Genomic DNA, 24261 nt, shown 5'->3' with positions numbered 1-24261 from the left:
AATTGTTAGAAAATTCCCCTTAGTAGATGTCTTTTAGTGTGCAAGTGTACTTCACTGTAGAAATTTATATGGGATTGCTGGTTGGCTGGTTCACTTGAGATGACACTAACCAGCAAGGCTTTGCTTTTGTCTACCCATTTTCGGCTTTATATGTGCAGGTGAAGAGTTGTATGTAACTAGGATTATAGTTTAGGATATAAATGATTAACGGTGGAATTTTAGCTGGGTACAGAGGGACATGAAGTTAGAAAAACTGAGGGACAGTGGTAATATGGTAGAATTAAGAGATAATGATAGTAGGTCTGGGGAATGGGGAGTTCAAAGGGTTGTTGGATTGTTGGGTACGAGAGGGGTAAACTGAAAAGACAGGAGTAGTAATTGAAGAATGGGGTATTTGAAAAGAAGGTTATAGAAGGATTGCAGTCATTGGTAATAATAAGGTCAAAGCGGGGCGCCTGGGTGGCTCAGTTGGTTGAGCATCTGACTTCGGCTCAGGTCATGATCTCACAGTCCGTAAGTTCAAGCTCCACATCAGGCTCTGTGCTGACAGCTCAGGGCCTGGAGCCTGCTTTGGATTCTGTGTCTCCCCCTCTCTCTGCCCCTCCCCTGCTCATGCTCTGTCTCTCTCTGCCTCAAAAATAAATAAAAACATTTTTAAAAAATTAAAAATAAGGTCAAAGGTTTCACCAAAGGAATGAGGATGAAAGACAAAATCACTGGAGGAGAGAGGTTACTGAACCAAGAGAACAGGCTGTTAATAGGAAGATCATCTATGAACATATTGAAATCAAGAGTTCTGACAGGATTTGTAAAAGAGTAAAATTTAGCCTAGGGCTGAAATGAGGATGGGAGGGAGTGATCTGATGGTTAGTAAATGGAAGCAGTTGGATGACCTGAGAGGCAAAAGCTGACTATAATGAGGAGGGAGAGATAAGATAGTCTGGGAGGAGCATGGAGCATAATCTCTTATCCCACTCCAAACCTAAAGGCATTGCGGAGTGAGAAAGAGATGTACAAGGGAAAGCAGTCAGTCAAAATCAGAATTAACACAATCCTTGATTAAAAAGGCCAACAGAATGTCTTTTTTGATGGGTATTCTTTTGGCTTCAGGTTCTGCCATTACATACTGGAATAACCTGGAGTTTTAAGATAGTTTTCAGAATTATTTACTTTAATCACCGTTCTGAGAAAATTGATGTCTGTCACTAAGCCCAACATGGTAGAAGATTTTTAAGTTCACTTTGAGCTTAGCTGCATAATTGATGGTACTGTTAAATATCAAGACTTACAGAAGCTTTAAAAGTGAGCACAATCTACATGTATGGTTCCTTGGTCTTTTCATTTTAATGCTATTAGCATAAATGTCATCTTGGCCATATTACAAATTCTTAAAGAAATGGCAATTTTTAACTTTTCCCCTTAGTCAACATCAGGGTCACAACCTTAATAATTTCCTATTTCTGTTATTAACATCCTTAATAGATAAGACATGAAGTAATACTTAATTTGAGAGAGGGAGTAAACATCTTTATTATATGTATTACTTTTTCACATCAACTCTTTCTATTTTGTTTTATTGGACTGTACTCATACACTGGTATCAGTATTAATTACTGAGACATTATATCATTTTTTTCCATCTGTTAAATCTAGGTTCCCCCATTCCATTTGCTCTTTTTCCTTTTCCTAAGCCATTCTTTTTGCATAAGAGCTTTTGGTTTGGCTTGTCTGGTTTAATGTTTTTTCCTTGAAATTGGATTAAATGTCTAATTTGGGCGAAGGTTGAAATGTCTGATATTGACTATTCTGTATTGTAAAAACTGAGACAGTGTGTAATTTGATGAAGTCTTTTTATGTTTTTAAGTTGTGATTTGAAAGTTTTCTCACATGTATATATTTTGTAAGATGATTCCTAGATCTTTCCTTTTTTGTGACCAGTGTGCTTTTTCTTTCTTTATATAAATCTTCTGATTAGTAGTATATATGTAAAATTTTGTTTTCTCAACGTGATTAAGTCATTTCATTGATTTCACTAGGGTTTTTTTTAGTAGTTCTAGATAATCATATCTGAATATAGTGATAATTTATGTTCTCTCCAACTTTTGTGCCTATGATTCATTTCTCTTAACTAATTGCGTTGACTGTGCCATAATTTTGTTAACTTTTCTTTTAATAGAAAAGCTGGATATTCTTACTTAGAATTATGGCAGATAAATTAACAAGAATTGCTATTGTCAACCATGACAAATGTAAACCTAAGAAATGTCGGCAGGAGTGCAAAAAGAGTTGCCCTGTGGTTCGAATGGGTAAGCAGTTCTTTGGATCATTTAAAGATAAGAAAAAGTTTTAAAAAAATTGACTTCATAGTTCTCTAGGCATATACTTAGTTTCTTTAAACTGTAAAAATAAGACCAGATTTTGTTCTAAATTTTTTATTGCTTTGTGACTAAACAGTCCTATTTTTGCTAATGGTAGAATAATGTATTACCAATATTTTTTAAAGTTCATTGGCTATAAAAGCAGTTTGTTACTAAGATTCTTACTGTTCTACAAAAGTTCTATAATTATTTAAGTCTTGGAGAGAAGACTACCAGTATATTTTGGTTTTGATAGTATTCTCATTTTAAAAAGCAGGAATAAATAGCTTAATAAGAATGACTAATTCATGAGGTTTTACTATATATTTCCAAAATGAATTAATTTAAAACAATTCAGAATTATTGGTAGCCTTTGAGGGCTATGTTATAATTGTTACTTTAACTGTACTAGTGAGGTGTACTTTTGAATCTTAAACTTTAGATGTCATCTATTATAGTCTGCCGTGCTATTTAGAAATTCTGTTATTAATATCTGTAATGCCAAGTTTAATTTCTTGTGTATATTGGATGACTACATACCTTTTTGGAGCTTTACTGATTTAGCTAACATATTACATTCCTTTTTCTGGTGTACATTGCCATTTCCAAGGTATATTTTGTGAATTAAATATTCAGGTCATTCAGCTTAAAAATAAAACTGTTTTAGGGGCACCTGACTGGTTCAGTCAAGAAAGCATGTGACTCTTGCTGTCAGGGTCCTGAGTTCAAGCCCCATGTTAAGGGTAGAGATTACTTAAATGAATAAATAAACTTTTTAAAAAATAACAAATAGAATTGTTTTAGGAAGCATATTTTCTTCCCCAGTAGTAAATTAATATATATTAATTATAATTAATTCCCACATAGCACTGTTTTTTTAGGATATTATCTCAAATGTATTTCATCCTGTGTTCTTTGTTTTTGAAAATCAGCTTCTGTATGGAGATTTGGAACCAGAATTACCTAAATAACAATGTTCAGAAAATTAGAATGGCAGGGAAAATGACTTAATTCTATCTTTTCTTTTGCCAGGAAAATTATGCATAGAGGTTACACCCCAGAGCAAAATAGCATGGATTTCTGAAACCCTTTGTATTGGTTGTGGTATTTGTATTAAGGTAAGTGATATTTTATTTATTGGATCACATTTGCAAGCTGAAAAAGAAGTCAGAAAATTCTGAATATTTATAACTGGTTTTTCTAATTTTTTATTTTTTTAGAGAGAGAGAAAGCACAAGCAGAGAGGGAAGGAAGGGAGGGAGGGAGGGAGAAAGGGAGAGAGAGAGAGAGAGAGAGAGAGAGAGAGAGAGAGACTGAGACTCTCAAGCAGCCTTCACGCCCAGCACGGAGCTCAACATGGGGCTCAATCCTATGACCCTGGATCATAACCTGAGCCGAAATCAAGAGTCGGACACTCAACCGACTGAGCCACCCAGGCATCCCCATTATAACTATTTTTAAAGAGGCAAAATATAAAGCAGCGAATAAAGAATATAAATTTAGGAGAATGGTATTCTAGCAAAAATCTAATATTGTTGCTTTTTTAATTAATTAAGCCACCCTATGTAAAAGTTATCCTTGCCACACTCAACTTTGGAAAGCCGTTTCCAACCAATATTAATTTCTTTTTTCATCCTTTTTTTATTTCACCCTTTTATGAGAAGGACATTCTAGAGCATGTCTTTACAAGTACTTTTGGAAACGTAAATACAAAAAGTATGTCATGTTACCTGCAGTCTTTTCAAGTCTGTATTTAATTTTAAATCACATCTTTTAAAACAGAAATGCACTCAGCCAAAATTTTTTGAATTTAACGCAATAATTTTTCAAAATACCTCAATTAGTTTTTGTTGCATTGAATGGTTTAGTTAAGGCTTTCAACTTTAAAATGATAGATTTCCAAACTTAGTTCATAAATAATATTTAAGAACCAGTACATTATGTTTCTAATTTAGATATTTGTAGATAATTATTTTAAAAAGGGGCTTTTACCAGAGTATGGATACTACCCTGTTACTGATTCTCATAAGGTTTATGTGTATTTTACATTGGTTTCTGAATCTTTAATTAAGTATCCAAAAGAATTTCATTGGTATGAAAGTGTTTTCCCTCGTTTTGAAAATATAAGCAGGAAACATTCCTTCCAGAAAACATTTACTAATCTCTTATGTACCTGTCAGTGTTGGGGGTGCTGGAGATCTGATTTTGAACAATATATTCTACCCTATTTTCTTCTTCACTGATATAAAAAAATGAGATCTCAAATTTTGGGGTATACACTTCAGTGGCTGAAAGGATACTGATATGAGGAATCTGTGGTGGGGATAATAGATACCCTCTGAACACTAAGGTACTTATAGTGCACCGCATACATATTCTAAACAGATGTTTATATTACTTACAGCCTATAACCATTTTATGTACATTTGTGGAATAACAGAAAATTCTGTAAATGGAGGTACCTCTATGGGCAGAAAACTATATTGTATACAGAATTAGTAGTTTGAGGGTGCCTGGGTGGCTCAGTTGGTTAAACGTCCGACTCTTGATATCAGTTCAGGTCACGATCGCAAGGTCACAGGGCCAAGCCCCACATGGAGCCTGCTTAAGATTCTCTGTCTTAGGGTGCCTTGGGTGGCTCAGCCGGTTAAGCGTTCAACTCTTGGTTTCGACTCGGGTCATGATCTCATGGTTCTCGAGTTCAGGCCCCACATTGGGCTCTGTGTTGGCAGTATGGAGCCTGCTTGGGATTCTCTCTCTCTCCCTCTCTCTCTGCCTTTCCCCCACTTGCTCTCAAAATAAATAAACTTTAAAAAAAAAAAAAAGATTCTCTTTCCTTCTGTCAATGCCCCTCTCTTGCTTATACATTCTCTGTCTCTAAATTAAAATAAATATATGTATATTTTTTAAAAGAAATAATGGTTTTGGTTAGAAGGTGGTAATTACTTTGTTAGAATATAAGAATTTTTGGTTTTTAATTTTCTGTGTTCTTAAAACTTACTGAGAATTCACTGAAATCGTTACATACAAAGATTTTTAAATTGATCCCCTCAACTCTTTGAACAGTTCTGCTAAACAGATCTCTAATCTGAGGTTATATTCTTTGAATGTATCTTTAAAGTTGTCTGAGCAATGGTTGTAGTCATATTGATGCTCTTAAATGATCTTCCAGTTCTTGCCATTCTTATTCCTTGGATTTTTATTTGATTGATAATGAACTTTTCTTTGAGTTTTTCTATAAGTAAACTTTTTTTTTTTTAACTTTTTTTTTTAACGTTTATTTATTTTTGGGACAGAGAGAGACAGAGCATGAACGGGGGAGGGGCAGAGAGAGAGGGAGACACAGAATTAGAAACAGGCTCCAGGCTCTGAGCCATCAGCCCAGAGCCTGACGCAGGGCTCGAACTCACGGACCGCGAGATCGTGACCTGGCTGAAGTCGGACGCTTAACTGACTGCGCCACCCAGGCACCCCTAAGTAAACTTTTTTTTAATGTGAATTTACTCAGTTGAAATATAAAGCATCTGTTTCATATGGGACGGTTAAAAACCACAATGGAAAGACATTAATCCTTGCTCTGTGCACATACTATGCTAGCTGTTGGTGGGATGTAAATAGACCGAAATAAGTACCATCTGGAAAGGACTTAACCTTAAATCTGACTAAACATTAACCATAAAGACCTTAAAGGACTTTACAAAGTACAAAAAAAAGCACACAAAGACAGGAAGAAGGAGGTAGTGAGAAAGCATCTGTCAACTGAATATGGGATGATATACTCAATAAACATGTTTTATCTTGCCTCTTAGCCGTATCTAATGTTAAAACACACACACAAATAGCCCTCAATTTTTGTAAGGTTTTTCATTAAGTATTAAAATCTAGAAATATGCCAGTCACTAACGGAGATACAAAATTAGTTAAAATGATTCTTGCCTTCAAGGAATTTAACTTTCATTTTTTAAGTAGATAAGAAAATGAAGCAGTATTTTACATCTTGTGGAAGTCCCACACTTGGGGTTTTTTGTTTGTTTTTTTTGTTTGTTTTTTTTTTTTTTTTTTGGTAATCTCTACACCCAGTGTGGGGCTTGAACTTAACCCTGAGAACAAGAGCCACATGCTCTTCTGACTGAATTAGTCAGGTACCCCGTAATTCCCCCATTTTGAAGATTGTTTATAAAAAATTCTTAATCTATCCATTTTAGTCATATGTACATTTCTAGAAATTAACATAAAATTCTTTACTTTAAATAACAGAAATGTCCCTTTGGCGCCTTATCAATTGTCAATTTACCAAGCAATTTGGAAAAAGAAACAACACATCGATATTGTGCCAATGCCTTCAAACTTCACAGGTATACTTTCAAGTCAACATTCTTCTACTTTGATCAAGAGTAAAATACATTTGAAATTTTCAGAGAAAGATGAAAATGGGAAGAAGTATTAACCATCCACTAAAGAGAAATGCAAAATTATAATGTATAGAATCGTACTGTATATGTCAGTGTTTCATTCTGGCTAACATTAGAATTACTTGTTTTTTTTTAAAAAAAAACTAATGCCTAGGTTTCAGCCCAGTTGAATTGCATTATATCTCTAGATATTGAATCTAGACCTCAATAAGTTGAAAAAGCTCCCAAGTGATTCTGATATACAAGTGAGGTTGAGAATTACTATTATTAATAATACTCATATCCCCAAAATAACTTTTAAGGAACTTGTTTTCTATTTTCATTATTTACTAATCTCCTCTACAGAGACTATTACTCTGAACTTAAACATATATTGTTAAATCACAGGAGTGCTTTGAGGTTTTTAATCTGCTAAACACTGTTATTCTGAATCTGAGAGTCTAGATTTAACTAATAAAAAGGTATTTCTCAACCTGCCAGCTTTAAAGAGCCTACTGCAGCAGGGAGAATGAAGTGGAGTATTTCTGGTTGATGTGGCACTATTCTCCTTGTAAGTAAATGGCAGGACAAAAAAAAAAAAAAAAGACAGTGTGAGGTTGCACCTGCTATTTAATTTTGTATCAGAGCATTTGGTTATACATTAAAACTGAGCTTTATATGTAAGGAGAATTACTTTAGAATGGACATGAATGAAAATTGAAAATAAAATTTAGAGTAATATTGGTCATGGATGCATTTCTAACAATTAACAGTTTAAGTTACTTTTGGCTGTTTTTTTTTTCTAATAGCCAATAATATCTGGCATATATCTCTTAGCTTATTAATGGATGTGTGTGGAGTGCAAGTGCATTAAAATACATGATTATGGTATTATGTAGCTTTTTCTACCTAAATCCTAGTTTTATTTATTTATCCATTTTTGTATACTTAATGACAGGTTGCCTATCCCTCGTCCAGGTGAAGTTTTAGGATTAGTTGGAACTAATGGAATTGGAAAGTCAACTGCGCTAAAAATTTTAGCAGGAAAGCAAAAGCCAAACCTTGGAAAGTATGATGTATGTATACTACTTCATGAAAATGAATACTTAGGTCAGTTTTGTGAGATGTTGAAGGAAAGGATGTAATTTTTTTAATGTTCTTATTTTCAGTATCATTCATTAATGCTGAGAAATAATATATAGATGAAACTCCTTTTTAATTAAGATCTGTTAATGCTACTGATAAATATGAACTTCCTTAAACTGTTAATGAAGTTTTAAAAGCCAGAAGGCTTCTATTTGGATGTACAGTTGACCCTAGAACAATGCGAGGGTTAGGGGTCATGACCCCCCCTCCACACACAGTCGAAAATCTGTGTATGACTTTTTACTCCCCAAAACTTAACTGTTAATACCCTTTGGTTGACCAGAAGCCTTACACCAGTAACATAAACAGTTACCTATCTTGTACATGTATTATATACTATAGTCTTAAGGTAAAGCAAGCTAGAGAAAAGAAGATGTTATCAATATTAAGTAAGTCATAAGGAAGAGAAAATAGATTTATGGTACTTTATTATAGTTATCAAAAAAAATTCACCCATGTTGTTCAGGAGTCAACTGTGTAATAGTCCTCTTTTTTGCATTATTATGTATTATTAAATTCAGATAATTATATTTCTAGGATCCACCTGATTGGCAAGAAATTTTGACTTACTTCCGTGGATCCGAGTTGCAGAATTACTTTACCAAGATTCTAGAAGATGACCTAAAAGCCATTATCAAACCTCAGTATGTAGACCAGATTCCCAAGGCTGCAAAGGTCAGTTGCTCTTTAGGAGGAATTTATGTATTTTAGATATCTGTGGAGGTATAAAATATGTATCAAACTAAACTTGTTTTGCTTTGTAACTTTTTAATATTGAAGGAAAATAGTAGTAACTATTTCTGATATATTATGATAGGGGACAGTGGGATCTATTTTGGACCGAAAGGATGAAACAAAGACACAAGCAATTGTATGTCAACAGCTTGGTAAGAGTTTGTTTTGTGTTCATGCTTTAATAGGCCCTGAACTTAACTCATAAAGATAGATACTTATCATATAGATTACTGAAATACAGGGGAAAATCTCTAGGAATTGTTGTATTCACTTTTTACATTAACAGTTTTCAACTGAAATATCATTCATACCCAGAATGATGTGCGATATATACATTTTGCCTAGAAGAGGTAAAAGAAAACTTAACAACATTGAACACAATGCCTCTATATTCTTTGTAGATTTAACCCATCTAAAAGAACGAAATGTTGAAGATCTTTCAGGAGGAGAGTTGCAGAGATTTGCTTGTGCTGTCGTTTGCATACAGAAGGCTGATATGTAGGTTGCTTTGCAAATTTTGTACGTCTTAATCTTTATTTTAGAGTTTTTATTTGTAATACTATTAAGGCATTGCTTTTGAGAGAAGTTAACAGAAATAGTATCTAAGGTTCTGCTTTTGAGCTAAGATGTTGAAACATTTATGCATCCATTGCCATTCCCTGTTATTCCCAAAGGGGGAGAGTAACTCATTTATTTAGATAAGTACTTCACAATTTATGGGTTACAGTGCTGTTTAATATGACCAGTTGCATATTACATAAACTCTGTACATAAAAGGATATTTTTTTAAAATTAAGCTCTCCAACCAGGCCAGCAAGGTTTTTAAATACCTCAAGTAAAACAGGTCTTTTAGATTACCCTAAATCAGGGTGGCATGTCATGTGAGAGAGAAAAGGGAAGAAGGAGTTTCCTTCCTACCTTCTAGTGCCTCTCTTTTCCCAGATATATTGCTCCCACCTTTTTCTACATTCCTACTCTGACATCCAGTGCAGGCTAGCCCTTTTCCACAAAGTGTTCTATAATTCTGTGCGGTGCCCTCCTTTTCAAAAACTCATTTGCTTTAATGCAATGGACTTTAATCAAGAGCAAAGCTGTCTGAATTACTTCAGACTTTATCAGAATATTTTTTCATGAGGCAATAACACTTTGTACATTAGCTTAATCAGAGAGTCTCTCCCCAGGCTTGATAATGCAGCCCTGCTTTTGCAATTTTTTTTCTTTCTACTTCTGAACAGAATACAAAAGTTCTTACTCTTACGCAGTGCACTCCTCATTGGTGTAAGAGAGTATGGTTGTTGTTAAATCAGAAACTATATTACAGAGCTTTAAAATATCATGTAAGATAGAATTATATCCTATTTGTCTTACAAATCATTGTGTTTGCTTTTCTTTCTCATAGTTTCATGTTTGATGAACCTTCTAGTTACCTAGATGTCAAGCAGCGTTTAAAGGCTGCTATCACTATACGATCTCTCATAAATCCAGATAGGTGAGTATAGATTGGTATGTCTGTCTTATTTTGTTTGGGGAGTTATACAGATTTCTAAAGATTAAACACTGGGGCTATCAATGTCATATGTATGTATGTTTTCTATCAGTTATTTAGAGCCACCACTGGTATTTACCTTCCTCTATCTAGAACAGATGTTCTTTATGCAAGACTTATTTACTACCTGCTATTTAATGCCTGTCTCCAGAGAGCGTAGGAATACTTTGGAATGATTTGAAAGTTCTGGCATCTGTGTATGGATTTCTGGGAGGCAGATTCTTAGCTTTTACCAGATTCTCAAATGAATATGTCACTCAAACACACACAAAATTTACAACATTATAAGGATCACCACAGTAACTCTGGTTATTTAGGGTCTTACTGAACTCCATAGTTCTTAATAACCTGTTAAGTAATCACAGCACCCTGTAGTTATGGGATACTTTTGTAATTTTCAGTTTTTAAATCCATTCTCTCATTTGAGCCTCATAGCAATCTTGTGTGTTAGACTCTTTGGTAGTATTCCCATTTTGTAGGTGAGGAAGATTAAGATCAGATAAGGTAGTTATTTGTTCTAGGTTACAAATTTACTACATGGCAAAACTATGGGATTTTTTTCTGTGTAGTATTTTTTGTGCCTCTCATTAATGACTAATTTAATCTCCAGCTATTACAGAATGCAAGAGAAATCCCTAGGGATCAAAAACCAAAGAAAGAACTATAAATTACAAAGAAGAGACTAGAATATGGCTAGAATATGGAATCGAAATTTAGATAATCGGGATAATCTTCTTCACAGTAAGAAAGTAACATAAAAAGAGGGTCTCAGAATCTTTAGTCCTGTCCTATGGTACCTAGCAGAAGCAAATATAAAATCACTTTGCAAGGATATGCCCTCAACCCTGGTCACAGGATTCCTACAAGTAAAGACTCATGAGCTAAAATCCAGGGCTATAAATGATTAAGAGGAAAGCATCTGCAAAGGAGGCAGTAGACACAACAGACAACAGGATTAGACCTTCAAGGAGGTCAGGTGACATTCTCAAACTATAAAATAGTTGTATCTAAAATACACCCCACAGGTGCCCCCGAGTGGCTCAGTCGGTTAAGTGTCTGAATCTTGATCTCCGCTCAAGTCATAATCTCACAGTTTGTGAGTTTGAGCCCCGCGTCAGGCTTTGCACTGACAGCACGGAGCCTGCTTAGAATTCTCTCTCCTTCTGTCTCTGCCTCTAACCCTCCTCCTGCACGTGCACGCTGTCTCTCACACTCTCAAATAAACTTTAAAAAAAATAATAAAATACAAACATAAAAAAGGATACAAAACCCTAAGAATATGGTACCAGAAAAAGGCAATAGGTAAATGTTCAAAAAACCCAGATTTAGAAATTGAAAGTATAGCTGTGACATAAAAAACTCAATGGACAGAGGCACCTGGCTGGCTCAGTCAGTGGAGCATGCAACTGTATCTCAGGGTTGTAAGTTCCAGCCCCATGTTAGGTGTAGAAATTACTTAAAAAGAAAATCTTTAAAAAAATTTTTTAATGTTTATTTTTGAGAGAGAGACAGATTCCAAGGCAGGCTCCAGGCTCTGAGCTGTCAGCAGAGTCCAATGCGGGGCTCAAACCCACAAATGGTGAGATTGTAAACTGAGCCAAAGTCAGACGCTCAACTCACTGAGCCACCCAGGTGCCCCAAAAATAAAATCTTTAAAAAAAAAAAAAAAAAAAACTCATGGGGGCGCCTGGGTGGCTCAGACATTTGAGCATTGGACTTCAACTGAGGTCACGATCTTGTGGTTTGTGAGTTTGAGCCTTGCATCAGGCTCACTGCTGTCAGTGCAGAGCCCACTTTGGATCCTCTCTGACCCCTCTCTCTCTGCCTCTCCTGCTGTCTCTCCCCCCACTCATGTGCTTTCTCTCAAAAATGAGTAAACATTTAAAAAAATACAAAAAAAAAAAACCTCACCGCATAGATTAGACAGGTTAGGGATAACAGAAAAGAGTGTTAGAAACCCAAAAAGTTGATCTGTGCAAATTACCAGAATACAACAAGAGAATGAGATTGAACTCAGATTGAGTTCAGAAAGGAGGGTTAGAGAATGGAATGAAAAGGACTGTTTACATATATCTGAATAGGAGTTTGAAAAATGAAGCCATGAGAAAGATCGTGGCTGAGAATTTTTCAGAATTGAAAAATCTGACTCTCTAGATTCAAGAAGCAAATGATCCACATACATACTTTGAAGTGAAATTTAGAATCAGTGATAAAAAGATAATCTAAATTGAGCCAAATAGTAGCTATAATTTTCACATCATACATAGGCCTGGGTATTATGATAGGCTCTTTGAGGAATATAAGAATATAAGATACAGTCCCGGTATTCAAGGATTTATCAGTCTGGTAAAGAAAAGAACATACAAGTAGTCAAGTCAGTAGTTTTCAACCTTAGCCCTTTTATGAAATATTTTTATATTTATTTATTATGAAAGTCATAGCTCATACCTACTTTCACACATAATTTTTTAAAATATCAAATAATGTCCTAACCATAATAAAAAGGAGAACTAAAAAGATATGTAATTTACAACCAGATGACATGTATCTTAATATACAAATGTTCAGGCAAATCATTACAGTCTTCTATTTTGAGAGGGCAGTAACTGTAATTATAATGTGGATAACATGTCAAAACAAATTAGATTGACAAAGTAAAGAAAATTATTTAGACATTTTCACATTCTTTGGATTCTGAAATTCTGTGATGTGTCAAGGCAGTGTTCAGTCTGTAATGCTATAAAAAGATTGGCTATCCTTTCCTTAAAAAATAAAACAAAACAAAACAAAACCAAGAAATAGAGGATGGATTGGAGAAAGGACACTAAATGCATGAGATTTTTTTAGAATTTGTCCTCTAAGAACATCTTCAGTTAAATTAAAAACCATGTGTAAAAACAAACAAAAAAAAAACCCAACTGTAATCCAAAATTAATTGTAGGAGTTCACAGCATAAATTTCTCATTATGCTACAGATTTGTTTCTTTCAAACCATTAGGAAATAGAGTGGTTGGCTCACTTAATTCTTTCTTACATTTTGGACTTCTTCATAAGCTCCATTTAAAAGTAGGGATAGCAGAATGTATGACATGGTTTTTTTCCTTCTTTTCAAAGCAAATTAAAAGCCACTAGATGGGCGCCTGGGTGGCTCAGTCGGTTAAGCGTCTGACTCTTGGTTTCAGCTCAGATCTCTCAGGTTTCGGTTTCATGGGTTCAAGCCCCACAACAGGCTCTGTGCTCTCTCTCTAAATAAACTTAAAAAAAAATTTTTTTTTAAGCCACTAGGTAATACTATGCTGCCTTACATGGTGTCTAGAAGGCTTTAATGGTAAGAAGTAGACAGTTAGTCCAGATAATGGAACATTGCCCAAAAAACACCAAGGCAGGATGAGTACTGGCTCACTTTGGTGATTTGCCATTTTTATTGATGCTTCTTACTACCAATGTGGTAGTAAACATTTGCTCTTAATATTTTCTTTTCATAATTAAACATGCCCCCATTTTCTTTTTCATTCCTCTTACTATCTGATACCTAGATTGCTATGGGAGTTTCCTAAAAAAAAGCCAGTGGTTCTTTCTTCTTGACAGATTAATCTTTCCGAAATGTTTTTTCTTACCGTTCTCTTATTCTAGAACTGTGCTATACCTTCTAGTCATGTTACTGTTTTAATTGAAATTAAAAATTCATTCCTTCAATCAGTCTACCCACATTCCACATGCTGCACATAGAGAATATTTTCATAACCATAGAAAGTTTTACTGGACAATGTTATTTAAGAACCTAACCATTTTGCCCCATCGCCAATTAGCATAAGTCCAAAATCTTCATTACCCAACAACTTTATTAAACATCTCTTTGGTACATAGCACAAGACTAAAAATCATAGAGGTGCTAAAATGTATTATATAGTCTGACTTCACACAATTTAGGGACAAGTTGCCGAGGTCCTCAATAATAAATAAAAATAAGAAATAAATAAAAATAATAAAAAATAAAAATCCAAATATCAGTTCAGAGTTACAGGGGGTCAAGAGTTGGGGAAAGAAAACTCATTTGCGTAATATCAAGGGGACCCTACAGAAGGTAGGATTTGTGATGGACCTTAAAGGATTAAGATTTCAGCAGGTGAGGATTTAGACAGGAGAACATTCAGAAGAAGGGATAACTCTTAGACACACAGAAGTGGAAAAGTGGATTATTCAGGAAACAATGAAAGATCCATTTTTCAGTGTGCCTTGTATGTACATGGGGAAAAATAATAGCTGAAGTTTTGGAGAGTTTTGAAACAAAGTCTTAGGACATTAATTTGTTTTATTTGCAACTGAGAGCCATATCTGGGAACCTGAAAAGAGTGAGGTTTGTTAAAAGTTTATAGAAATGTTGAAAGAAATGTGAGAGCCTGAACTAGAATTTAGAAAAAAGAAAAGGATGAAATAAATGCACAAGACATCGTTGAGAAAGAGTTGACAGACTTGACAATTTAAACAGTATATTAGGAATAAGGTTAGTCCTATTTTATGAGAATGATGGTTGCATTAATATAAATATGGAGAATTTTTATTTGTACAGGAAACATAAGTTGGAATTTGAAGTGTCTGTAGGACATTGCTTTTTTTAACATTTTGAACTAACTTGAATAGGAATAAAGTGCTGCATAAAAGTGTCATGACCATTATTTGCCTGATAGTTTGTATGCCAGCAATACTTTTTTCTTACCACTTCAAAAGTCACGTCAGATACTGTCCCACTTACAGAGTGCTCCAGTACACACTAACCTATTTCCTTGGCCTTCACTGGATTTTATATCTAGGATTTTATATCTAGATTTTATATCTGCATAGCTGTGTAGGTTTTTTTTTGTTTTTTCCGGGTTTTTTGGTAATGTTTCATGTCTATTCCTTGTCTTCCCCAGCTAACTTGGAAGTTCTCAGGTTAAGCATTCTGTCGTATTCTCTGTATTCCCCTACCACAGCTAACAGATGGGACAGGACAACTGTAAGGGCTTATTAACGTGCAAGATGAATTGCATAATAAACAGTTTAAGCTACATCAGATTTAAATCTATTGTAATTGTGTCTTTGTAAAGTTTATTTAAAAATGTGGGGGTTTTTTGGCAAAACACACTTATTTCATGTCTCCATAGACTGTTTCATACTAACTTTTTTTTTAGTTTAGGAAAACAATTTGAAATAGGAAGACTGATAGAGTCTTATTTAATGTCTTACGGCTTTGGTTTAGTATGGTCTTTACATTTAATTTTTTTAACATATCTGTTTTCCTGGAATTTATACTGTTCTGTGTAAGAGTTTAAATTGTAATTAAATATAATTTTATTTTATATGTTATGTTACATTTAAAAATAAAAATCTGTATTGATTTGCAGATATATCATTGTGGTGGAGCATGATCTAAGTGTATTAGACTATCTCTCTGACTTCATCTGCTGTTTATATGGTGTACCAAGTGCTTACGGTGTTGTCACTATGCCTTTTAGTGTAAGAGAAGGTAACTTGAAAAACTATTTCCACAATGCTGTAATATTTCACTCTAATGCTTAGAAAATGTATTGTTGATATTCAGCAGTTACATGTTGCTCTAATATTTATCCAAAACTCCAGTCTTAATGGAAGTTAATCACTCAACAATGTATATATAAGGTTATGTACATTGTTATTCAAAACTTTCTTTTTGGAGAATTTTCTATTGCAATGGGTAGAAATGCTGTATCAGTTTCACTGTTTGCTATCTTAAAAGTTTTTATTATATTTTGGCTTCTACAACTTCTAGTATTTATCATCTTCAGCTTTATCTTTGAAAGGCCAAAACCAGTAGTGAAACTCTTAATTAGTGCTCATCTTGTTCCCATTTTTCAAATTTTTCTATAATCTGTGTCTTAAGTTTGTAGAACTTAAGACTGTCTAGAAAGTCTAATAAGATAGTAAGTGTATTAAATTAAAACAAGATAGTGTCATATAGTTTAATGAGTAACTAGAAGCCTAATAAAATAGCTTAGTAAGCCTATTTTCATTTATTCCTTCTACTGTCAGGAAAGAGGGACTCTCTGGTGTCTCTTTTCCGTGTCTCTTCTCCACCTAAGCAAGTTAGGCAAAACTAAAAACTAACCTACTACTAAGTGGCTCCTGAAACAAATATCAGTGCATTCTCCACCTAGTATGCCTTTTTCTTTTTAATTTCTTTGCCATTTCCTACCACTGATTTCTTTCTCCTCTTTTCTTTATATTTCATCTTTTCAGCTGTGCCTTCAACTGACAAAAAGACTACCTAGTTCATAGTTTGAAAAAATTCCTATTTTATAAGAATAATTATTCATGTAGTCTTGTATGTAGATGCCTAGGTTAGGCAGGCTCCTTTTTAAAACAATCTCTTCAAGAATAATTTTTGAGATACGTAAGTACTTATCTGCTTGTACCTTTGAGATAAACAGATGCATATGTTCAGGAAAAAATTTGTGAGATTGCTTAATTTTCTTTCCAATAGTCTTAAGAGATGATATCAGAAAGTTATTAATTTTTTATTCTCCTCAATTAGCAAGTATTTATTATCTATTCTATACCTTGTAATAGGTCCAGAATTGCATTGATAATGAGGTAGGTTCCTGGCATTCACTCTTCACAATTGTAGTTATAAATGCCTTGTCTAAAAGCTATGCCTTTTTTTTTTTTTTTTTTAAGTTGTTTGTTTTGTTTTCAGAGAGAGCGAGCCAGGGAGGGGCAGAGAGAGAGGGAGAGACAGAACCCCAAGCAGGCTCCGCACTGTCAGTACAGAGCCAGATGCCGGGCTCGATCTCACAAACCATGAGATCGTGACCTGAGCCAAAACCAAGAGTCGGATGCTTAACTGACTGAGCCACCCAGGTGCCCCTAAAAGCTATTCCATTTAAGAAATGGTTCCTGCTGAAGCTTTTAATGTGCCTCGTTTGTTAAAACAATTCTAGTAAACTTTCCTTCTTTCTGCTTTCTTTTAATATACTGAAATTAATGTCATACATAACGTAAAAGCTCTCTTTGAGCTCTAAAGACAGTTATAGCTTAGACTCAGTTTTAGATTGACAAGTTTTACAGTAGAAATGGAAAGGCTGATTTTTTAATGTCTCTTTGCACACAATTTTCTGAGTCTTCATTTCCTTACCTGATAAATTAGGCATTTGGAATCAGTGGCTACTAAGGTTTCCGTCAAGTCTATGTTCCTTTCTAACTTTTGGTTTTAATTTTTTTAACCTCACATTTATAATTTTTAAAGAGTTTTATGATCAAAAAATACTAATTTTGGCAGGATGAATTTATTCTTTCAGCAAATATTGAACACCTGTGTTCTAGGCGGAGGCTGTAGTCCCCCAGATAGGGCTCTGAGTTCCAGATGAGATGAATAACATCCTCAAGCTTTCTTTCGAGACCTTCCAGACTTGAGCTACTATCTTTCTTTTATCTTAAATATAGGAATCACTGAAAATAGATCTTTGCATTTTTCCCATGTAATCCACTTTTTCATTTCTGTGTCTGCCATTGCACATCTTCACAGTTTTAATATGGAGGGATTCTCGTGCACAATATGTTAGTTTTCTTTCAGTCACTAAAAATGTTTAGATAATGGTGTTTTTTGTACAGTGAAGCCAAAAAAATGTTCAGTGAAGTTCATTATTATAAATGTGTTGCAAACCTGTAAAATTAATCTGAAAACATGCAGTATTTTAGAACTTCAGTTTATGGTATCTAGATTTCATGTGAAAATGCATATTCATAACTTGCTTATTTAAAAAATTATTCTCCAGACTGTATTATTTTATGTCAGTCTATGAAAATACTCCCATTTTTTACTTGTCATTTTTTGAGAAAAATCACAAGTTTTGATTTAAAAAAAAAACAGAAACGGCACCATATTCTTTTGCACAAAACCTGATGGGGAAGAAAATCTTATATAAAAATCACATCATTAGTGAAAAGATATTCTTTGTATATATATGCTTAAGTTTTTTAAACTTGTATCAAATACATAAGACACCCTGTTGTCACTGCATGTTACCACAAATTCACAGATATTTGAAATCTGTGCTTAGATTGCTCCCAGGAGAGCCTAGGATTTTGGGTTTTATATGATAATTTCTTGCTGTGGAAAAGATTAGTCTTTAAATGACCTTCACTAATCTTTTGTCAATGACTTTCCAATAGGCATAAACATTTTTTTGGATGGCTACGTTCCAACAGAAAACTTGAGATTCAGAGATGCATCACTTGTTTTTAAAGTGGCTGAGACAGCAAATGAAGAAGAAGTTAAAAAGATGTGTATGTATAAATATCCTGGAATGAAGAAGAAAATGGGAGAGTTTGAGCTAGCAATTGTAGCTGGAGAGTTTACAGATTCTGAAATCATGGTGATGCTGGGGGAGAATGGTAAGTTTTCCTTATTTTGTGATATTTGGAAGTCTGTTCTGTTTATCGTTACTTTGTTTCAGCTACTCCATGAAAAATTTTGACTCAGTTGTAAGTGGGAGCTAGACTGAATCCATACATTTCTCAGTGTAGTTCACATTTTATAACATTGTATGATTTAATGTCATTGCCACCCAGTCAAGTTTATATTTCATATATTTTGTTCCATAACTTTTAGTGAAAATAAGATACTTTTCCAAGCTAGTTTTTCTGTATAAATTATTAGGGGATTTATTCATCTTAGAAACAGATGAGGAAGGAAAGGATAAAATAATAAGGTAATTCAGAAGGAATCTAGTTTAAGATTTTTTCTTGAATTCCTCCATTTGAGCTTTTATTATTTTAAATTCAGGCTAGTCTACCTTTGTAAATAGTTGTTATTACCTGAATTTTCAATTTTAGATTACTGTCATAAATAGGGCTATGAGTTGAATTCGAGTACCAAATGTCTGGTATTGCTTTCAAGATTGAAAAGAAAAGATTTGAATTGTATACTTATAGCTTATAAGTCTATAGAAGAGAAGTTTTCTACGACGATTTTGCCATGTATTTCAGTCTTTAGGTAATGGAGGAATTTTGAACCGGGTTGCGTTTTATGCAAATGGACTTTCACATGATGGTATCAATCATAACAATATTACATTCCTTAACAATAAATTGTATTGGTATTTAAGCTAAAAAAGTCTTTTAAAAAGTAGCCCAAAACTTGTAATGGTTACTAATAAGATTTATTAGTCTATATTCCTCTAATTAGTTTCAAATGATACTTCAGAAGCATATCATGAAAGTTTCAAGTATTTTTGTTTAGGCTTCAGAATTGAGTAGTGTCAGTGTATACCTTTAAAACTAATTTCTCAATTAAAATCCAGTAGTGTACGTAATGTTTTACTTTAATAAACGTGAAGCATCTTGCAAGTCTGTTTGTTATGTATATTGTGTTGGCAGGTACTGGTAAAACCACATTTATCAGAATGCTTGCTGGAAGACTTAAGCCTGATGAAGGAGGTACTGTTGCATCTTTGTGTTTTTACTCTTTCCCACACAGGAAACTTTGAAGATATGGGTAATTTTCAGTGTCTTCTTTATTTGCATTATTTTGCAGGAGAAGTACCAGTTCTCAATGTCAGTTATAAGCCACAGAAAATCAGTCCCAAATCAACTGTGAGTTATTATTCTGTTATTTGGTTATTAAAGGAAAGTTTATGCACACACACACACACACCAATAGCTTTAATCTTTCACTGTATCAAAATTCTTCTCCAAATTTCTGTGTTTTACCAAAAGTGGCTAAAGAAAGAATTAAGACATCAGTCGTTGATTCATTTCCACATAACACTAGCAAGAAAATAAAAGGCCACCTACAAGATGGGTGAATACATTTGCAAATCATTTATCTAATAATACTCATATCCAGACTCATATCCAGAATATACATAAAGAACTGTTACAACTCAGTTTAAAAACAAAGGATTTGAACAGACTTTTTTTTTTTTCTTTTAAAGTAGGCTCCACGCCCAGCATGAAGCCAGTGCAGTCAATCCTAAAATCAATCCCTGAGCTGAGATCAATCCCTGAGCTGAGATCAAGAGTCAAATGCTTGGTGGGGCACTTGGGTGGCTCAGTCGGATGAGTGTCCAACTTCGGCTCAGGTCATGATCTCATGCTTCATGGGTTTGAACCCTGCATCAGGTTCTGTGCTGCCAGCTTAGAGCCTGGAGCCAGTTTCAGATCCTGTGTCTCCCTCTCTCTCTGCCCCTCCCTCACTCGCCCTCTGTCTCAAAAGTAAATAAACATTTAAAAAAAAAAAAAAAAGAGAGTTAAACGCTTGGGGTGCCCAGATGGCTCAGTTGGTTGAGCATCCAACTCTTGATTTCAGCTCAAGTCATTATCCCAGGGTCGTGGGATCGAGCCCCGTGTCAGCTCTGCACTGAGTATGGAACATGCTTAAGATTCTCTCTGTCTCTCTCCTCCTGTCCCTCTCTCTCTCAAAAAAAAAAAAAAAAAAAAAAAGTCAACCGACTGAGCCACCCAGGCACCCCTGAATAGACATTTTTTCAAAGAAAATATTCAAATGGCCAAATAAGCACCTGAAAAGATGCTGAGTACCATTAGTCATTAGGGAAATGCAAATCAAAACTACAGTGAGATATTGCACACCCCTAGGATGACTTCAAAAGACAGTAACAAGTTTTGGTGAAGATGTGGAGAAATTGGAACCCCATACATTGCTGATGGGAATGTAAAATGGTAGAGCCACTTTAAAAAAAAAAAACACCTGGCAGTTCTTAGGATTTTTTTGTTTGTTTGTTTTTAGTTCTTACGATTAAACATAGTACATATGAACCAACATTTCCACTCCTAAATACATACCCAGGAGAAATGAAGACCTATCTCAACACAAAAATTTGCACACAAATGTATTCATAATAGCCAAAAAGTGGAAAACAACCACAATGTCCATCAATTGTAAATGGATAAACACAATGTGCTATATCCATGAAATTGAATGTTATTTGATCATAAAAAAAAATACTGATAAATTTTAAAATATGAACCTTGAAAACAAAGTTAACCTTTGGTTCTGCAAGTATTGTAGTGAACTTCTTAACTATGGTATTTGCACTCAGGACCTCAGCCTTCACTTTGTTAGGCCTATTTGAGATTGCTTAGATTTACACTAAAAGTTCATTGGGGGCACCTGGGTAGCTTAGTCCAACTCTTGATTTTGGCTCAGGTCATGTGTCACGGTTCGTGAGTTTGAGCCCCACGTTGGGCTCCACACTGACAATACAGAGCTTGCTTGGGATTCTCTCTCCCTTTCTCTCTGCCCCTCCCCTGCTCACACTCGCGCTCTCAAAAATAAATACTTAAAAAAATTTTTATCGTTGGTACTTTGTATAAGCTTAGCTTTTAAGTTCTCAGACTTGGCCCTCTCCTAAAATAACAAGCACATGACATCTTTAGAAATCATCCCTATTATGCATTTTGTCTTATCTTGCTGATTGCCTAAGGGTACTTGATACCTACACTGACCTTGAGCATTATTCCTATTCTCAAATGATTTCTTAAACTTTTTCTTTTTTTTTGCTATTTATTTAGAGATCAAGAGCAAGCAGGGGAGGGGCAAAGAGGGAGACAGAGAATCCCAAGCAGGCTCCGTGCTTTTAGCACGGAGCCTGACCACAGGGCTGAAACCCTCGAACCGTGAGATCATAACCTGAGCCAAAAACCAAGAGTCAGACGTTTACCTGACTGGGACACTCAGGAGCCCTATCAAATGATTTCTTTCTTGAAACAGTCATTGTTTACTACTCTAAGATTTTAAGATTGTTTTTACTTGTTGGACATGATGGGTTTCTAATAACTTTAGGACACGCCATAGACGATGGAGAAGCATAATACTATCATATCTGGGGGTGGTAAATTGATATACTTTTGCTCTGGAGCTTAACTTGGTGAAGATACATAGAGGAGTTCTGTACTGAAAATTCCAATACCTTTTTCACTAAAAACAGGGAAGTGTTCGACAGTTACTACATGAAAAAATAAGAGATGCATACACTCATCCACAGTTTGTGACTGATGTGATGAAGCCTCTGCAAATTGAAAACATCATCGATCAAGAAGTATGTATTTTGATTCTTGTTACGTTATTATTTTAAGCTTTGGGTGTCTCTGCGTGGTTTGCTAAACTTTTTTTCTCCAAATAGGTGCAGACGTTATCTGGTGGTGAACTGCAGCGAGTAGCTTTAGCTCTTTGTTTGGGCAAACCGGCTGATGTCTATTTAATTGATGAACCATCTGCATATTTGGATTCTGAGCAAAGATTGATGGCAGCTCGAGTTGTCAAACGGTAATGTCCTGCCACTAAGAGTATTACTTTTAGTTAATGTGCACTGGCATACAACGGTGCTTAATACACATTTGAATATTTGATCATGTAAAACTGGAAACATGTTCAAAATCATGTATTTTAGTTTCATACTCCATGCTAAGAAGACAGCCTTTGTTGTGGAACACGACTTCATTATGGCCACCTATCTAGCAGATCGAGTCATCGTCTTTGATGGTATTCCATCTAAGAACACAGTCGCAAACAGGTACAACTGTTTTCTGAAATATTCAAGCCTAATTATAAGTTCTGTTAGAAAAGTATTATTCAGAATTTTCCAAGAAGCTTATAAACATTAATCATACCATTTTAATTTTTAAAGAAGTAGCCAGAAATTCTAAGAATGATTCTGTGACTCCCAGGATTATTCATATTGAATACTGGATGCAAGTGTTCAGACTATATAGTTCAGTTTATTCCTGACCCTAGGGAATAAGCATGCAGAGCTCTGGGCTGCTTAGCTTTTCTTGAAAGTTAACTTTTGTCTGCTTCATTATTTGGATTTTCAAAACATACTAGGATTTTGATTTTGCAGGTAATTCCCTGAAAACCATAGATGTTTTTGCATACAGCAGTTAAGGAAACAAGGTTATATGATTTGCCCAACTTACACTGCTAGTGGTAATGCTCACAGTGGACCCCAAATATCTGGTATTGATCTATAGCAGGGTCAAAATGATTTTACCTTTTCTCTTTTTTCTCTAATTTTTCCTTATTGGCCTGATATAGAGCTCTTGTAATTTAGAGAAGTCTCACACTGAAATCAGTTTATGAGGAATGTCTTAGTGCTAAAACCCTCTGTTAAGTTGAACCGTATGAAATTACTGACATTCAGCCATTTTTTACCTATAAAAAGAGGAATTTCGTGTGATTCCGTTATGTTCTCTGATTTTAGGGAGGAAAGGAGTTGCTGTTTGAATAATTCATCCAAAAAATAAAAGTACTTTACTGAGCTTCTTCCCAGAATTTCTTTTCATTTTAATTTGTTCAATTGGGAATTCCATATTTCTTTGACAGGGCAATTTCATAGACTCTGTAAAGCTTATTTAAATAACCATCATCTGTATTTACAAAAAATGCTTATTAAAGTGTTTCACAAGTATGATGTAATTTAGTGTGATTTTAAGAACTAATTTAGGTAAAAAAAGATGAATGATGCATAGAAATGGAAAAAGGAGGTACAAGTAAAATCCCTTGTGCTGTACATACTCCCTCCAGTGCCAGATTTCTGATGTGAACTTTACCTTTTCTGTTAAATTCTCTTATCTCCTATAAATGTCAGATTTGAAATTCTGTAATCTCCTAATTAATGATCTTTTGTTTTTCTATAGTAGTAACTTCCATCTTAAATGTTTCTTTTTCCAGATTAGAAACACAGGTCAAACTGGGTCTGTTTTGCACAAAATATTATAGCCAAACTAAGTACTCCAAGGAAAGACACTTCTGAACATAGAATTAATTTATAATATGCTATAATTATATACTATTATCCAGATATGATTAAGGAATTAAAACAGTGATGCTTAATATTAATACTCTTCAATCCCAAAAAGTAGTTAACTTTGGTGGGATGAATTTTAATCACAGTTGATCTTATTTTTCCTCTAGTCCTCAAACTCTTTTGGCTGGCATGAATAAGTTTTTGTCTCAGCTTGAAATTACATTCAGAAGAGATCCAAACAACTATAGGCCAAGAATAAACAAACTCAATTCAATTAAGGTATGTAGAAAAACTATCTTAAATCG

General features: G+C 34.5%; 1 protein-coding gene across 1 annotated transcript in view; it reads left to right on the top strand.

Annotated features, from left to right (window-relative positions):
- The window catches only part of ABCE1 (ATP binding cassette subfamily E member 1), a 32024-nt gene that overhangs the window by 4837 nt on the left and 2926 nt on the right, over positions 1 to 24261 (top strand). Inside the window, exons 2-17 of the mRNA XM_043568066.1 lie at positions 2177 to 2306; positions 3390 to 3475; positions 6615 to 6712; positions 7707 to 7824; positions 8432 to 8569; positions 8712 to 8781; positions 9031 to 9127; positions 10029 to 10118; positions 15560 to 15681; positions 18363 to 18584; positions 19569 to 19628; positions 19726 to 19784; positions 22139 to 22249; positions 22334 to 22476; positions 22601 to 22723; positions 24124 to 24235. Of these exons, the coding sequence (XP_043424001.1) occupies positions 2204 to 2306; positions 3390 to 3475; positions 6615 to 6712; positions 7707 to 7824; positions 8432 to 8569; positions 8712 to 8781; positions 9031 to 9127; positions 10029 to 10118; positions 15560 to 15681; positions 18363 to 18584; positions 19569 to 19628; positions 19726 to 19784; positions 22139 to 22249; positions 22334 to 22476; positions 22601 to 22723; positions 24124 to 24235 (1752 nt within the window). The 5' untranslated portion in view covers positions 2177 to 2203. The remainder of the gene's footprint in view (positions 1 to 2176; positions 2307 to 3389; positions 3476 to 6614; positions 6713 to 7706; positions 7825 to 8431; positions 8570 to 8711; positions 8782 to 9030; positions 9128 to 10028; positions 10119 to 15559; positions 15682 to 18362; positions 18585 to 19568; positions 19629 to 19725; positions 19785 to 22138; positions 22250 to 22333; positions 22477 to 22600; positions 22724 to 24123; positions 24236 to 24261) is intronic.

The sequence above is a fragment of the Prionailurus bengalensis genome, chromosome B1 (genome assembly GCF_016509475.1).
Source record: "Prionailurus bengalensis isolate Pbe53 chromosome B1, Fcat_Pben_1.1_paternal_pri, whole genome shotgun sequence".
Taxonomy (NCBI): Eukaryota; Metazoa; Chordata; class Mammalia; order Carnivora; family Felidae; genus Prionailurus; species Prionailurus bengalensis.
This window is presented reverse-complemented; position numbering and strand designations above follow the sequence as displayed.